The 17,379-nt window shown below is 37.5% G+C and overlaps 1 protein-coding gene across 1 annotated transcript; it reads right to left on the bottom strand.

Moving 5' to 3' along the window:
- Window positions 1-5,923: 5,923 nt before the first annotated feature.
- Window positions 5,924-6,856, bottom strand: LOC122431110 (olfactory receptor 143-like). The gene has a single exon (XM_043452190.1). The coding sequence runs from the start codon at window positions 6,851-6,853 to the stop codon at window positions 5,924-5,926; it is 930 nt and encodes a 309-aa protein (XP_043308125.1). The 5' UTR covers window positions 6,854-6,856.
- Window positions 6,857-17,379: the final 10,523 nt, after the last annotated feature.

The raw sequence follows: 17,379 nt of genomic DNA, 5'->3' as shown, positions 1-17,379 counted from the left end.
ATATAATCTTGACATTTTTGTGAGATTTTATGCTTGCAAATATTTTATCTCTAGCTCCCTTTCTTTTTATCTTTTGAACAGGGTATTTGATTGAGCCAAAACATTTAACTTTGGTGAGTTTAAATTTGCAAATTTTTCCTTTTATAGACTGTGCTTTTGATGCCAAGTCTTGAAAATCTATGCTTAGCCCTAGATTCTAAAGGCTTCCCCCTCATCTGTGTTCTTTAAGCCAGTTAAATGAATTTAATATTATTGGGTTTTTGTCTTAACCTCCAACTGTCTATTTTACTTAGAAGAAAAAGTTTCAGAAATAGGTGCTGTAAGATCAAAATCTTCCAAGCAGGTTTTCTTGGTGATCTTAGCTAAGAGTTTACTTTCCCTCTTCTATGGTTATTAGGAGACTGTGAGTCAGAGTAAATCCCACTGTAAACTCCATAAGGCAAACACCCATTATCATTAACTTTCATAATGAAATAAATTATTTGGTGCTTTTCATTTGTTGATTACAATTGTAATTCTGATGATACTTGGGAAAGATTAGATGATACCAAAAAAAAAAAAAAAAAACAACAACCCAAAGAAACAAAAAACACAAAACTTTCTCTCCTTTAAAAAAGAAGCAATATTAATCACAAATGAAAAAGGGTCACTTTTATCTGAGTGAAACCAAATTGCTCTCTTCATGGATTGAATTTTCTTAATCATATTTTGATCTATTTTCTGTTTGATATAATTAGAGAAACAGGATATTTCATAACTACAATTCCTCACTATAGTGTGAGTTCATGAATGTAGGGAACTGTTTTGATCTGTATGATATCCCACATGTAGCATCTACTATGATAGGTGTTCAAAAATTTTTTGTAGAATGATTGGATTAATCAATCAATGAGTATTACCACTAATTATTTAGGAGAGTCATCCCTGCAAGAAAGATCAGAGCGGTGAATTCATTTAGTGTTCTATTTCTAAATAATAGAGGTATAGAGAAGAGAGCATGAGTCTTTCAGGCTAGTAACCCTGGAGAGGGAGGCATCTCTCTATGCTTTCCTATAATACACAGTCTCAAGTTCTGAGGTTTGTGTTCTGCTGGTTCATCTATACTCATTTTGATAGATAGCATTCTTTAGGCAGGTTGATAAGTAGTCCAAGGCCCTTAGGGAGGTATCCATTCTGTAGCAGACCTTGTGCTATTTATAATACCCCTTGCTCAAAGGCATGTTCTTTCCTCCTTAACAGGAAATTGCTCCTTTTGGTCAATCTTATGCTGATGTTATCTCAAGATGTATGCCCCCGGGAAAGGGGTCTGGTAAAACTTTTACAACCTTGAAGTATTCTTTTAGTCTATTGTTGGTAGCTGACTAGAAGGTATCTAAAGCTCTGCTCAAGTTAACCATGACTGCAGCAGGGGGAATGGCAGTATTTTTTTACCCCCTTCTGATGTCTATGTCAGAAGTCTGTTTATTTCTTTTCAATAAACTCTCCTTCCTCACTACAAGCCTCAAGTGGTCACTGCTAGCTGTCCGGCTCTGTGAAGAAATTCCTCTTCCTCAATAGGGGCTATGAGCTTGGGTATGACACACACCCTGACCTCATCTCATCCAGGTTGGTTTCAGCTTCTGAGCTGAAAGTAAACCAAAATGGGCAATATGGATATTTATGCCCATCAATCAGAGATATTTAAACTCAATATTTGGGGGGTATATGTTAAATCTCTGAGTCTTCATCCTCTTTGGCCTGCTGCAATCTCCCCTAGCTTCTTCTATTGATGCCCAGCCTTAGTTTTGGACACCTGACTATATTACAGCTTCTGCTGCAACTGAGTAGATCCTTACCCTAAATTCTAGGCCACACCTTAGACATCATCCAAAATGAATTGCTGTTAACGTTTTATTGTATTTCCTTTCAACCCTAATTTGTAATTGACATACAAATTCCACTTCATGCTTATGCTGTCCCTGGAGTGCTTCATACTTTGTCATACTTTGTCATCTTCATGCTTTTCCTTTTTGAGTATGCTCTCCTTGTCCTGCTCCCACACTTTTCATCCAACAATACACACTTCTACTTTTGTTCCGTTAACTCATTTCCTTCTTCTGTTCTCTGTTTAAACATTACTTTGTCCATTAAGTCTCCCAGCCTCTTAAGCCAATCTTAAATGCTTGGGTACCAATGTACCTATTATCCTGTGGGTATAAGTATTTGTCAGGTTCCACCACAGACTATCAGATCTTTCAGGGCAAGGGACATGTTTAAATTATTTGCCATTGTATCAAGATGTCGGGGGTGTTTTTGATATGTATGCAACAAGTTTCTAACCCGGGAAATATACAGGAGAGAAGAGTGTGGAGCTGAGAGCCAATGAGCAATGAGTTCTTGCTGTTTTGTTGATTCTCTTCTATTCTACATTTAATCCTAAATAAACATCGTGGGCTCCACAGTCCATAGGGAGTTAAGTCAATATTATGCTGAATTTCACTGAGCACCAAACTGCCACAGTGCTATCACCAAACATCCTGAGAATGTGATTTGAAAGTAGCTTAAATTAGACAATCCAGGTGAACTAAGTCTTTTTGATACTCGCTTCCTCCCAGTTTTTAATATAAGCAAAATTTGCATGTAACTCATCTCTAACAGTAGCAGATGAGGTTTATGTTACATGAAAAAGACTCATTATTGGGAAAGCTGATAATCTTATTATTTGCCAGAGAAGAAAGCTGGAAGTTTCTCTTTTGATGTGAGGTACAGAGGAGGTTATAAAAACTATCACTTCTGATTATTACTTATGAATCAGAACACCTTAAAGCCAGTTTTCACAATGTTTAACTTTTCATATACTGTACTTACTTTTTGCCAGCTTTTCCATGATTTGGCATATATGGATGCAGGGGAAAATACCATTCTCAGGGTTTATGTTGATAAGCAAGTGACCCTAGGAATTTATAAAAAGAACACTGAGGTTGCAGGCAGTTGGTGTGAGACTGTAAAACTACACTTGGAGAAAAGGCAGAACCAAGGCAACCCAGAGGCCAGGAGCAGGGCATATTTCAGCAGAAACAGTCTTGACACAATGCCACACCCCTGCTCTTTACAACTGACATGGGCCCTGGATACTGCTGCAGCCACCAAAATGGTTCCCAACTGGCTCACTGCATTCACATCATTCCCATTCAGATTAATTTGTCAGGTGGAAGCAAGCAACTAGGTCAGTGTGTCTCCTTCCTGTGAGCCTAAAGACACAGGGGTGGTGTTTCTCTCCTACATGGATTCAATAGTAGGAAGCTGGGCAGTGAAAATTATCAACATGACAGTGAATGAAAGCTTATCCTCCAAGATACATGCCTACACATTTGTTTTCTCATGTTTATTGAAGCAGTGAACTTATATTTTCAACTCCAGCTAGTAGTTTATTTACATAATATTCAATATGACATTTGGGAGTGGAACACTTGCTGTTTTTTTCCTTGCATGTGATTAAATTGATGCCAAGAAAATTCAGGTCATTTTCCTTTAACTTGTTTCAATCTGTCTTCATATTTTCAAGATGCTTTTTATCTCTGGCAGCAGCATTGGGTACTGGTGGAACCAAACAGTAAGCCAGCTGGCAAAGTAGGAAAATAATATCCAGAGGCTTAGCCCCAGCATCATGAAAAAAAGTACAGAAGGAGATATTTGTACCAAGAAGCAATTTAATACACTAAAAGAAATATATTCCATTAGGGCAACTGGATAATAGTCATTAAATAGTCATATATATACATGCGTGTATGTGTATATGTATTCTTAGGCTTAATAAATGCACTGTAAAAATTTTTACACATGACTAACAATTTATGTATTGGTTTATTAATTTCAATTTTAGGGGGTAAGAACAAAAGATTTGGATCAACCTAGTTATCTATCAGAAAGAGACTGATCAAATACATTTTCGGATATTTGTACAAAAATTTTTACATAGGCATATTAAAAATTAATACTGTATATATGCTATATATATTACCCCATTGATTTTACAGAGATGGTAGCATTCTATGTGCACTCTGATTTAATCTGCTTTTTATCTTACATGTACCATTTCCTGAGACACAACCAGAGAATGGTAAGCCTTAGGATTTAGGAAAGAGTAAATTCAGAAGACTAGTAAATTCACAGGATGACAACTGTGCAGTTAGCCTAAAAGCAAACATTTCAGACTGGAAGAGTGGTATAGGAGGGTTTTCTCCACTTACCAATATATTCTGTGTTCTAAAATGTCACAGTCGCCTTGCAGGCACAGCTAATTTATTTACTTGGTTTCATTATCTTCTACTAACTTAGGCAGGTGTCTTTCCTGGTGGCTCAGTGGTAAAGAATCTGCCTGCCAATGCAGGAGACGTGGTTCTATCCCTGTGTAGGGAAGATCCTCTAGAGAAGGAAATGGCAAACCATTCCAGTATTCTTGCCTGGGAAATCCCAAGGACAGAGGAGCCTGGTGGGCTACGACGCGATGACTAAACAACAACAACTAATGTAGGCGTAGGTTACATTTTGGAGACAGGTTTTAAATTTCATGTATAAAACAAGTAGCGCAACACATCCTTATTTTATCTAAAGTTTCTGAAGGTAAAATTGCATGCTTTACCTAATTTATGTTGCAACCAAACCAAGCAGTTCTTTTTTCCAGAAGGAATCTAAATTCTTCAGGAGGAACATGTTACTTTCCAAACAGGAGTGCTGATTACTTGAAGCATTAGTCAGTTTGAAAGACACCTATGTTACAAGAGACTCAGGAGTAAGCAAAAGCTGAGGGAGTCCATCATCACTAGACCTGCTTCATGAGAAATGCAACAGGCTGCACTTCAAACTGACAAAAGAATGGCATTTCTTTCTATTGTATCAAAACACACCCTTTTTTCAATTTTGAAGATTTATAGCCACAGATTTTAAGAAAACTCATTTCTGGAAAAAAAGGAAAGTTTTTACAAACATAAACTTTTAGTCTGCTTCACACAGCATGAGGGATCTTTGTTCCCTAACGAGGGATCAAACCTGCACCCTCTGGAGTAGAAACACAGAATCTTAACCACTGCACTACCAGGGAAATTCCCAGTTTGCTTTAGAGAAAACCTGTATCAAACAAGTTCAAGCTATTAATTTCATCAATATTTATTTTTGTCAGATTCTAGTCTAACCACGTGCAGGAGAAAGGAATAAACAATAGATGGTCAAATTATATTTGATGAGGTAGAGATGTAAACAAAATTATGAATCAGATACAGAGACTGAGCATGCACAGTACATGCATATATACATATATACCATATCCTTGAGGCTATTACTATTATAATAAGTCAGACTAAGTTAATTTTAAAGTAACTAGGTTCATTCCTCTCAGTTCCTACTTGGTACTAACACATTTCATACTTAACCTTATAAGTGTATACTTGTGATCCCTGTTGACTAATCATAAATATTTCACAGATGCCACTGAAGCTTTGCTGAGTCTGGAAAGGCAGTATTATAGAAAACATGACTAAAAGAGCTCTGAAATTCTAGAAAATTTATAACTTATACAGTAGAAATCCCTAAAATGGATAAAAACAGAAAGGTCCATATTGTTTTCAGGGAAAACAAAGAGGGGTGGCCTCATCAGTCAGCATTCCACATTCATGCTGATATATGAAAAGTACATGGAAAGGCAAAGTGCAAGGTGGTCTAAAAAAGAGGAGGAATCAAACTGAGCCCACTGTTAAGGATAAAGCTCATTCAGTGAGCAAGCACGGATCTGAGAACAATCATGAGACTGAATAATATTTGCATGTTTAAATGCATGATTAGAGAGCAAAAAGGATCTCAGGCAACAACCTTGTTCTGAAGAAAATTATGGAAAAACACATTCACACATACACAAAACACGGGTACACACACACACACCTGGTTCTGCTTAGTTTGCAACTCTCTTCAGGGTTTTCTTCACTGCAAGTCTGACATCCTTATTCCTTAGACTATAGATGAGGGGGTTCAACATGGGGACTATATTGGTATAAAATACTGATAAGAACTTCTGCTGGCCGATGGAACCATCTGAAGAGGTCTTGAGATGTGTGAACAACCCAGAGCCATAGAAGAGGGCAATAGTTATTATGTGGGAGCCACAAGTACTGAAGGCTTTGGACCAACCCTGAGCTGATGAGATGTGGAGGATATTGGAGAGGATCAAAGCATAAGAAACAAAAATGATGAAGCTAGATATTATTACAACTGTGCTCACAACAATGGAATCCACCAGCTCACTGGCATCAGTGTGGCTGCAAGACAGCTGGAGGAGGGGGAAGATGTCACACATGTAATGATTGATGATGCTGGAATCACAAAAGGACAACCTAACCATGTCCCCCGTGTGGACCATGGCACCAGCAAACCCCATTGCGTATGAACCAAACATGAGCAGAGAACAGACCTGAGGGGACATAGTGACTGTGTACGAAAGGGGCTTACAGATGGCCACATAGCGATCATAGGCCATGGCTGTCAACACATAGCACTCAGAATGGACAAAGAAACAGAAAAAAAACAGTTGAGCCATGCATCCTTCAAAGGAGATGGTGTTCTCTGACACAAAGCTCATCAGCAGTTTAGGGGTAATGACCAAGGAGTGGCAGAGATCTATGAAAGATAGATTGAAGATGAAGAAATACATGGGAGTATGAAGATGAGCATTCAGGTATATCAGATTAATTAAACTCAAATTCCCTACCACAGTGACCATATAGTTCATTAAGAAGAGTAAGAAGAGGGGTAACTGGAGTTGAGTGAGGTCTGTAAATCCCACTAGGATGAACTCAGTTACTGAAGAGTCATTTTCCACAGCCATTATCGACAGTGGTGTGATCTGTGTGGAAATAAGAAAAGAATGTTACATCAGGGAGGGATTCAGATCCTTTGTTTCTAGGCTGAAGACTTGTTCCACTGAGGCTCAAGTGTGACTGTTGGGACAGTGAGTGATGACTCCCTATCTTTCAACTTTCTTCCTGCAACTGTCTTTTCATGTTTTCAAATCTCAGCTGTAACTCCTCACCCCCTCTGGACTGACTAGCAGGGACCTAAAACAATGTTCACATTTGAGAGACAAAGAAATAATATTTTGAAGAGATGACTAGGATGGCCAAAGCCATGCAGCAAGAGAGGAAAGGAGTCCAGGGTGGTGCTTGGGACCAGTCCCTATGGAAATTCCTGAAGCTTGCACAAAGAAGTCCGTGTGATACCCACTGTGCTCACGGCTCCACTCACTCTCTCCCTCTTGATGTTTGTTTGTTGTTCAGCTGCCAAGTTGTCTCTGACTGTTTGCGACTCCATGGACCGCAGCACACTAGGCTCCTCTATCCAACACTACATCCCGGAGTTTGCTCAAATTCATCTCCAATGAGTTGGTGATATTGTCTAACCATGTCATCCTCTGTCACCCCCTTTTCCTTTTGTCTTCAGCCTCTCCCAGCATCAGGGTCTCTCCCTCTTACCTTTTAGAAAGTCAGCACCAGACTTAGTGAACATGCTGAGACTGTCCCCATATGAATCTGCATTTCTCTTACCTATTCCCTTTATCCAGTCTTACCTCAAAATCACAATGAATTGTTTAAGAAGGGCAGGTGGCTTCCCACACCTCTCCACTGCTGTAGTGGTGGGAATGAAAACATCAGAGCAGAGAAGACTCGTCCAATTTCCTTCTACCCGGAGGTCCCCTAGGCCTTTGTTCTTTTCCTTTCCCTGGTCTGAAGGATATAAATGTTCTGACAATGAAGGACGCAACACCCATCTATTTGTGGATTTGCATATAATGTCTTCAGGGCCAGGCAAATGCAACTGCTTTCTGTCTCCAAACCATCATCTGGCTGATAATGTGAATGCATCTCATTCTCTGTGGATCTCAGCAACCTGTTTGGAAGCTTGGAAAATGAGCCTCATTTAGGATCAAAGTTTGATCAGGCTCCTTAGGGAAAAAATTATTGAGCCTGTGTTTACATACTTCATCAATAAGATGATATTGATACTTTTGGGATTCAATGTTCTTCTCCAAGTATCAGTTCACATTAAAAATTTATTGATGTATGATAAATTACCATAAACATAGTAAATTAAATACCCAGTTATTCCATAAATTAGAAGTCTGGTATGGCATGGCTGGATTCTCTGCTCAGGCTAAAATCAGGGTGTGGGCAAGCTTCACATTTTCTTCTGGGGGCTCAGGGGAAGAATTTTTTCCCAAACTCATTCAGGTTGTTGGAAGAACTCAGTTTCTGGGGTTTCAGAACTGAGAGCTTCATTTTCTTGCTGACTGTCAGCTGGGGTCACTCTCAGTTTGTAGAGGCTGCCTGCATTTATCATCATGTGGCCCTCTTGTCTTCAATCTGGCAGTAAATGGAACACTGAATCCTTTTTAAAAATTTAATTGAGACATATTTAAATTTATTTAGATACATTTGAGAAACAGTATCATAGGAACATCTTGAAATTAACTTTTACTACTTTTATTGATGCCTTAATTAAAAAAGTAATATGTGCTTATTTTTGAAGCCATAGATGATTGACACATATATCAAGTAAAAAGTGCCTGGTCCTCTCCACCTTTTCCTCCAAAGATAAAGTATAGTTGACTAACAATGTTACTTTCAGGTGTATAGCAGAGTGATTCAGTTATACATATACATGCATCTATTCTTTTTAGAATTCTTTTCCCATTCAGGTTATTACAGAGTAGTGAGCAGAGTTCCCTGCACTATACAGTAGGTTCTTGTTGGTTATCTATTTTAAATGTAGCAGTGTTTAAATGTTAGCCCCAAGCTTCCAATCTGTCCCTCCCTCCAGCCCTTCCTTCTTGGTAACCATAAGTTCATTCTCTAAGTCTATGAGTTTCTTTCCATTTTGTAAGTAAGTTTGTATGTATCATTTGTTTTTAGATTCTGCCTATAAGCAACATCATATGATATCTGTCTTTTTCTGTCTGGCTTACTTCACTTAATATGATAATCTTCAGGTCCATTGATGTTGCTGCAAATGGCATTATTTCATTCTTCTTTATGGCTGAGTAATATTCTGTTGTATATATGTATCACATCTTCTTGATCCATTCCTCTGTCAATGGACAATTAAGTTGCTTCCATGTCTTGGCTACTGTGAACTGTGCTGCGATGAACACTGGGGTACGTGTATCATATCAAAAACTATGTTTTTCTCTGGATATATGCCCAGGAGTGGGATTGTTGAATCATATGGTATATCTATTTTTAGTTTCTTATGGAACTTCCATACTATTTTCCATAGTGATTGCACCAATTTACATTCCCTCCAACAGTGGAGAGTTCTTTTCTCTCCACACCCTCTATAGCATTTATTGTTTGTAGCCTTTTTGATGATGGCCATTCTGATTGTAGTTTTGATTTGAAGTCAAGTGGGTCTTAGGAAGCATCACTACAAACAAAGCTAGTGGAGGTGATGAAATTCCAACTGAGCTATTTCAATTCCTAAAAGATGATGATGTTGAATTGCTGCACTCAATATGCAAGCAAATTTGGAAAACTCAGCAGTGGCCACAGGACAGGAAAAGGTCAGTTTTCATTCCAATCCAAAGAAAGGCAGAGCTGAAGAATGTTCAAACTACCACACAATTGCACTCATTTCACATGCTAGCAAAGTAATGCTCAAAATTCTCCAAGCTAGGCTTCAACAGTATGTGAACCAAAACACCCAGATGTTCAATCTGGATTTAGAAAAGGCAGAGGAACCAGAGATCAATTGCCAACATCTGTTGGATCATAGAAAAAGCAAGAGAGTATCAGAAAAACATCTACTTCTGCTTCATTGACTATGCTAAAGCTTTTGACTGTGTGGATCATAACAAACTATGGAAAATTCTGAAAGAGATGGGAATACCAGACCATCTCACCTGCCTCCTGAGAAATCTGTATGCAGGTCAAGAAGCAACAGTTAAAACCAGACATGGAACAACAGGCTGGTTACAAACTGGGAAAGGAGTACATCGAGGCTGAATATTGTCACCCTGCTTATTTAACTTCTATGCAGAGTACATCATAAGAAATGCTGGGCTGCATGAAGCACAAGCTGGAATCAAGGTAGCCAGGAGAAATATCAATAACCTCAGATACATAGCTGATACCACCCTTATGGCAGAAAGTAAAGAGGAACTAATGAGCCTCTTGATGAAGGTGAAAGAGGAGAGTAAAAAAAGTTGGCTTAAAACTCAACATTCAAAAAAAGAAGATCATAGCATCTGGTCCCATCACTTCTTTGCAAATAGATAGGGAAACAATGGAAACAGTGACAGACTTTATTTTTTGGGCTCCAAAGTCACTGCAGATGGTGACTGAAACCATGAAATTAAAACATGCTTGCTCCTTGGAAGAAAAGCTATGACCAACCTAGACAGCATATCAAAAAGCAGAGACATTACTTTGCCAACAAAGATCTGTATAGTCAAAGCTGTGGTTTTTCCAGTAAGCATGTATGGATGTGAGAGGTGGACCATAAAGAAGGCTGAGCGATGATTGATGCTTTTGAACTGTGTTGTTGGAGAAGACTCATCAGAGTTCCTTGGACTGCAAGATCAAACCAGTCAATCCTAAAAGAAATCAATCCTGAATATTCATTGGAAAGGCTGATGCTGAAGCTCCAATACTTTGGCCACTTGAGGTGAAGAACTGACTCATTGGAAAAGACCCTGACGCTGGGCAAAATTGAAGGCAGGAGGAGAAGGGGCCGACAGAGGACAAAATGATTGGATGGCAGCACTGACTCAATGGGCATGAGTTTGAGCAAACTCCAGGAGTTGGTGATGGACAGGGAAGCCTGGCGCGCTGCAGTCCATCGGGTCGCAAAGAGTCAGACACGGCTGAGCAACTGAGCAACAACAACAATAATGAGTTGACGTTGAGCATTCTTTCATGTGACTCTTGACCTTCTGTATGTCTTCTTTGGAGAAATGTCCATTTAGATCTTCTGTCCTTTGTTGACTGGGTTGTTTGTTTTGGTGCTTTTAAGCATCGTGAGCTGTTTATTAATTTTGGAGACTAATCCCTCCTCAGTCACATCATTTACAAATATTTTCTCACTATCTCTGTGTTGTCTTTTCATTTTGTTTATTGTTTCCTCTACTGTGCAAAGGTTTTTGAGTTTAAGTAGGTCCCATTTGTTTATTTTTGTTTTTATTTCCACTGCTCTGGGAGACGGATTGAAGAAGAAACTGCAACAATTTATGTCAAACAGTGTTCTGCCTATATTTTCCACCATATGCTCAGATCACATGAAATTATGTAGCTCTTATCTAGCTATCTACTTTGATAACTTCCAGTGCCAACATATGGCAAGCATGAACATTATTGCCCTTTACCCAAGATTACCCAACAGATATTTTGAGCTTTTAAAGTCCAAAATGAGGAGAAGAAATAAAAAGAAAGGAAAAGACTCACTATCTGCTGCTCACTATCCATAGTTTTAATTTTAGTGTTCTGTTAAAAGAGATGCATCTTTCAAACATGACCAATGCCAAGATAATGATCTCACCCTCAACTGCATAATTCTGGGTGAGATTTCAAGAGAGTATCGTTCTCACAAAGTGATTGAAGAGAAACCAACCTAGTGAAGAATCTCATTCCTTGCTTGATTTTGCTTCTGTTTCTTATTTTCCTTATTTCAGTCTTTAAGATTTTTATTTTTAAGACCATTATAACAGATTTTATTCTGCATTTGACCTCTACGCTATGTGTCTTTTATTCTTTACTCCACACACATTATTTTCATAATTTTAATTTTTTCTTCTCTTGAGGTACCAAGAGGTGACACTTCGAATTGCATATCCTTTCTATTCCCTTCCTGTATATCTTGCTGTGATCTCTCATGACACATTTTTCTTTTCACATTTAGTGTGAACTTATTCTTTCTGACTGTGGCTTTGGATCAAATTAGATCCACCACAACCAAAACTCTTTCATCTTCCCAACAGCATTTTCCACCTGCTCTTGTTCATTGCAAAAGTTTGAAGCTTCCACTGTAGAAGTGAGAGAAATTGCTCCCTGGGATTTGCTTTTTATTTTTTAATTTACAGTTATTTTGAAGTGTGAGCATTTTCTTTGTCTTTGGATTATGCTGTGAATATTGTTTTTTATGGAGTTTTACTTGTTCTTATTGTTCTGTATTGCTCTTACCAGAATTATTGGGAGGTGCAGGTCTAGGCATTTGCTATTTTTTTTTTTTTTTTTTTTTTGGTTTCCTGAAAGTCTTCTCAAAAATAATATTTTTAAGATATTTGCATATTTTAAAAAGGTATATTGTATTGATTAAGAGATGTGGCAGCCTGGATAGGAGGAGAGTTTGGGGGAGAATAGATACATGTATTGGGGAAGGGAATGGCAATCCACTCCAGTATTCTTGCCTGGAGAATCCCATGGTTAGAGGAACCTGGTGGGCTACTGTTCATAGGGTCGCACAAAGTCGGACACAACTAAAGCGACTTAGCATGACATGGCATGGCAGAGGTGATTCACTTCTCAGTGAACTCAAAAATACTTTTTTCATTTTAGTTTGTTAAAAACGCCATTCATCATTTAGATTTGTGTTATTTCAGAAAAAGTAAATATTCAGAAGATTACTAGATCTGTTACTGGAAATATGGTGGCTAGTTTATTCAAGCCAACCATCTTGTTGGAAATAACTATATTGTCATACAAAATATAGACTTTTTCCTTATAAAATTGAAAAGCTGAAAGAATGTAAAGGATTACTAGGTCAAAATAGATTATGTGAAAAATCCTTTATCTATTAAAAAAGTTGAATTAGTAAGCAATCCTTCACACACATGTGCTCACATCTTGTGCTCACAAGCCTAATGGCTTCACTGGTTAATTCTATCATACATGAAAAGAAGAAATAATACCAAGTGTATGCAAATTCTTTCAGAAAAGAGATAAAGAGAAAACATTTTTCAAACATATTTTATGAGGCAGCATAACCTGGATATCCAAATAAAACATAGAATTACAAGGAAAATATATACCAATATTCCTCATAAACATAAGTGCAAAAACACTTATACAATATTACTAATCTAATATAGTGTTCTATAAAAATGATAATGCTTTATAATTAAGTGGGGTTCAGCACAGGAAATCAAGGTTGGTTATACCTCTGAAAACCATTCAATGTAATTCACAGTATTAACAGTATAAAGGAGAAAACAGTATCATCAGATAAGTAGATACTGAAAAAACATATGATAAAAAATATCCATTTATCATAAAAATCTCAGAAAAACAGGAACAGAAAAGAATTCTCTGAATTTAGCAAAGGGAATTTATTAAAAAATCTAACATAATCAATGGTTAAATTAAAAGCTTTCCCTATAAGATTGGAAATGAGTGAAGAATGTCCTCTTTTCTCTATATTTGGTGAAGAGCTTAGTTATTGAAATTAGATATGAAAATAAAATAAAATAACATCAGACTGAAAAAGAAGATAAATTAGCATTATTCTTAGAAAATATGATTATTAATGTAGAAAATCCACAAAATAAAAATATTAGAATAAGCAGATATACCAAGATTTCAAGATACAAAGTCATTAAACATAAATTAACTGCATTTCTAAATGCTAGCAACAAATATTTGGAAAATGAAATTAATAAAAATACCATTTACAGTAGCATCAAACTAAAATCACTTAGGAATAAATTTAATGACAGATGTGCAAACCTCTAAACTGAAAACTTAAGAACCTTGATCAGAGAAATAAAAAGGTTACAAATAAAGAGAGATACACCATGTTTGTGGACTGGAAGATCTGATATTGTTAACATTTCCATTTCCCTCAAAACAGATCTAGAAACTCAATGCATTCCAAATAAACACAGGGGTTCAATGGCTTCAAAATGCTGAGAAAAAGTTACATTTAAACTAGAATTTCATACCTTACTAAACTATGAAAAAAATAGGAAGCCAAAATTAAAGAAATTTCAGAAATGCAATATCTCTAAAGTTTGCATTCCATGCACCCTTTCTAAGGAAATTAATGGAGCATTTGTGCTACCAAAAATGAGGAAAAAAACTGACATAGTCAAGAAGAGTCTAAAGAGGCATACCAACTAAATGTAACATAACTTTGATGAGATCCTGGAACTGAAAAAGGACATTAAGTAAATAATAAGGAAATCTGTGTATAGTATGGACTTTAGCTAATGATAATATAACAACACTGGCTTGCTAATTGTAACAAACACATTGTAAGATGTTAATGTTAATAATGGGGGAAATAGTTTGCAGTATATGGGAATTCTTTGTATTATGCTCTCAATTTTTTCTATAAATCTAAAACTGTCCTAAAAAATAAAGTTCATTTAAAAAATGAAGAAACCAAGAAACAGGAAAATATGGGATCCAGAAAACAGAGGATCTAACATACATAAGAGGTGAAGAGAATCCTCAGAAAGATGGTGAACAGGGATCTCAAGATGTTAGATTTTCACTAGAGTAAGAGGACAGTCTATCAACACTCAAGTGGATTATAAATTTCTTAGAAAGACTTCTTAAGGAAGGCAACATTTTAAGAACAGCAGCTAACATCATATAGCTGCAGCTGAATATACTGAAAGGAGAGCTGTACAAAAGGGATAAATCAGAGAAATCTGTAGAATATTAAGCAAATGAAAGCATCTAAAAATATTCCCTTCAAGGAAAACAACAAATCAAATGAAAGTAATAATTGTATTTGATGTACCTCTGTATATAGTGTTTAAAATTGTCTTAATAATGTTAACTGCCAATATTTACCTAAAAATTTAGTTATAACCATGTTGCAGTAAAGAGAGTGTGGGTGTGTGTGTGTGGTGAGAGTGAGGTGAAAAAGATTCCATAGGAACTCACACTGGAAACTATTGTGTGGTTTAGTCGTTCAGTCGTGTTGTGTTCGACTCTTTGCGACCTTGTGGACTGTAGCCCACCAGGCTCCTCTGTCCATGGGGATTCTCCAGGCAAGAATATTGAAATGGGTTGCCATTTCCTTCTCCAGGGGATCTTCTCAGGCCAGGGATCAAACCGAGGTCTCCCACATCGCAGGCGGATTTTTTACTGTCTCAGCCACTAGGGAAACCCAAGAACACTGGAGTGGGTAGCCTATCCCTATTAGAGTAATTTAAACTTGAGACAAGAAGCTTATCAAATCAATGTAACTGAGAGGGAAGGCCAGACCAGGGTTTCAAAGAAATACGTTCTCTGGGACTGGAGGCTGGATAAAGTTGAGTGAGACGAATATGTTTACATTTAGTTTATGAATTTAGTTTGTTGCCTAGGGGTGAAAAAAGCTTAGAAAATGATGACCAGAGTAGGAGCAGCATTGAGAATCACAAGTAAATGTTGAATGCAGTTTGGGGCACTTTCACTTGAGGCACAGAAATAGACATAAAACAGAATTGTTCAGGAGGCAGGTGGGGGACAGGTTCAGGTGATACATACTGGTGAATATGAATGAGCAGAAGGAGAGCAAATACTTGTCAGACTCTTTCTATGACTCAGGCAGTGTTTCATTATTTTACATGTAGTAAGTCATTTAATGCAAAGGACAATTACTCTCATGTTACAGATGTGGATACCAAGGGTGAAAGAGGTCACATAAATTGTCCAAAATCTCACAATTAGAAAGTGGAGACTCAGTCTGGATTTAAATTTCAGACCATCTGACTTGACAGTCTCTACCTTTAAATGCTTTCCCACAAGTGAAAACTTCAGAGAGTAGAACCATTGACTCCCTTTGTTCTCCTGACAGTGAGGGCAAAACATATTCCCAACTACACTACATGATGTAACTGTGGCCAACTGCTCAGAACTGGGTGAAATCCTTTGTCAGCAGCAGTACAGCTGCTAGTCCTTTGGCTTGCCCCACACTTGCAGAACCTCTGTCTACCAACCTGGTGTCCACATCTGTAAGATGCTTTGTCCTCCAATCCTGGTTTTATAATCTCAAACCAATTATCTGAATTCCCATCTTCTTTTAATTAACTCTATTTAAAAGAGCTCGTAATTTTTTTCTACTGTTGAGATATAGTTGACATACAGTAGTGAATTAAGAGTCACTTTCTATTGTTTATCCACATAAACTCATACAATATTTTTTCCTCACATATACAAGCCAAAATATGAACTGACAAAACACTTAGCTATCAAATGGGTTAAATTTGAAGTTAGAAATATGAATATTTCTAATATGAATATTAGAAATATTAGAAATATTTCTAATATGAATATTAGAAATATTAGAAATATTTCTAATATGAAAATATAAGATTTTTGGGAGTTTTAATTCTCAGTTAATCAATCACTGAAATTTGTGTAATCTTCGTACCTCACTTCTCAAAAGAGAAGGCTCTTCTTTGGCAAACAATGTCACTAGTGGTTTTCCCCAAAAGTTCTGTTTCATGTAACAAATGAATTTGGATTTTTCCACCAAAAAATATCAGAAGTTCCAAGCACAGTTTATATTTTTTGAAAACGATATGTAAGTCAAATCAAAAGGACCTTCTTCAGTGGAATGTCCAGTTATAGCTTAGTGGGCAGGTCAGCAAATCTCCACAGCATATCTATAAACTTGGACAAAATTGGCAAACATTAATAATGATTCCAACATTTTGGAAATCAACCAATGCACACAACAATCTAAGAAATGCTGATGCATCAAAAAGTGTTTAAGTTCATGTAAGAATAAAGGGAGTCTGTGATATTTTACAAAAGACTCCTCCCAATGCCAAATTTTGACTGGATATTTTAAGGTTAAAGATAAAAAGAACTGTGTTTAGATACTGTACTCTAGTTGCTGAATTCGTTTCTCACAGTGTTTGCAAATCTGAAACCTTATTCCATATGTACTGGGATTGACGGAACAATAATAAATGATAGATAATAAAAATCTCGTTGTACTCAAATGTCTTTTCCCGGCTGATTCACTTATGATGAATAATATCACGGGAAGTAAGGGACACATGCTCCATCCGCCCGACTCCACCCACCAGTCACCACCGCTGCTTCAGCTTTAGGTTCGGCGCAGCTCGACACGGCGCGAGAGCCAAGGAGGCTACATCGCAACCTCCCAAAACTCAAGAAGCAGTCCCAAGGCCCCACCGCAGCCTCCCCCGGAGACCTGTGTCTTAGCACTGGGGCAGCCTCACTCTTATCTTCTCTGGAGAGTCTCCGAAGACCTGGACGGTGCAGGAAGCAGCTGGAGGCCTGGCTCAGTCCTGAGTGAGAGCTCCCTGGTCTCTGGCATGGGCTGGGCCCTAAAGGAAGCAGCCTGAGGGCTCCGGGTGGCCAGCTGGACGGGGTGACCCCAATAAATCTTCAAAAGGAGATG

Source organism: Cervus canadensis, chromosome 29, assembly GCF_019320065.1.
Source record: "Cervus canadensis isolate Bull #8, Minnesota chromosome 29, ASM1932006v1, whole genome shotgun sequence".
Classification (NCBI taxonomy): Eukaryota; Metazoa; Chordata; class Mammalia; order Artiodactyla; family Cervidae; genus Cervus; species Cervus canadensis.
The sequence above is the reverse complement of the archived record's forward strand: the minus strand, read 5'-3'. Positions and strand labels throughout refer to the sequence as shown.

Excerpts from the sequence above, each read along its gene's own strand:
- LOC122431110 (XM_043452190.1), bottom strand. The coding sequence starts at position 6,853 with ATGGCTGTGGAAAATGACTCTTCAGTAACTGAGTTCATCCTAGTGGGA.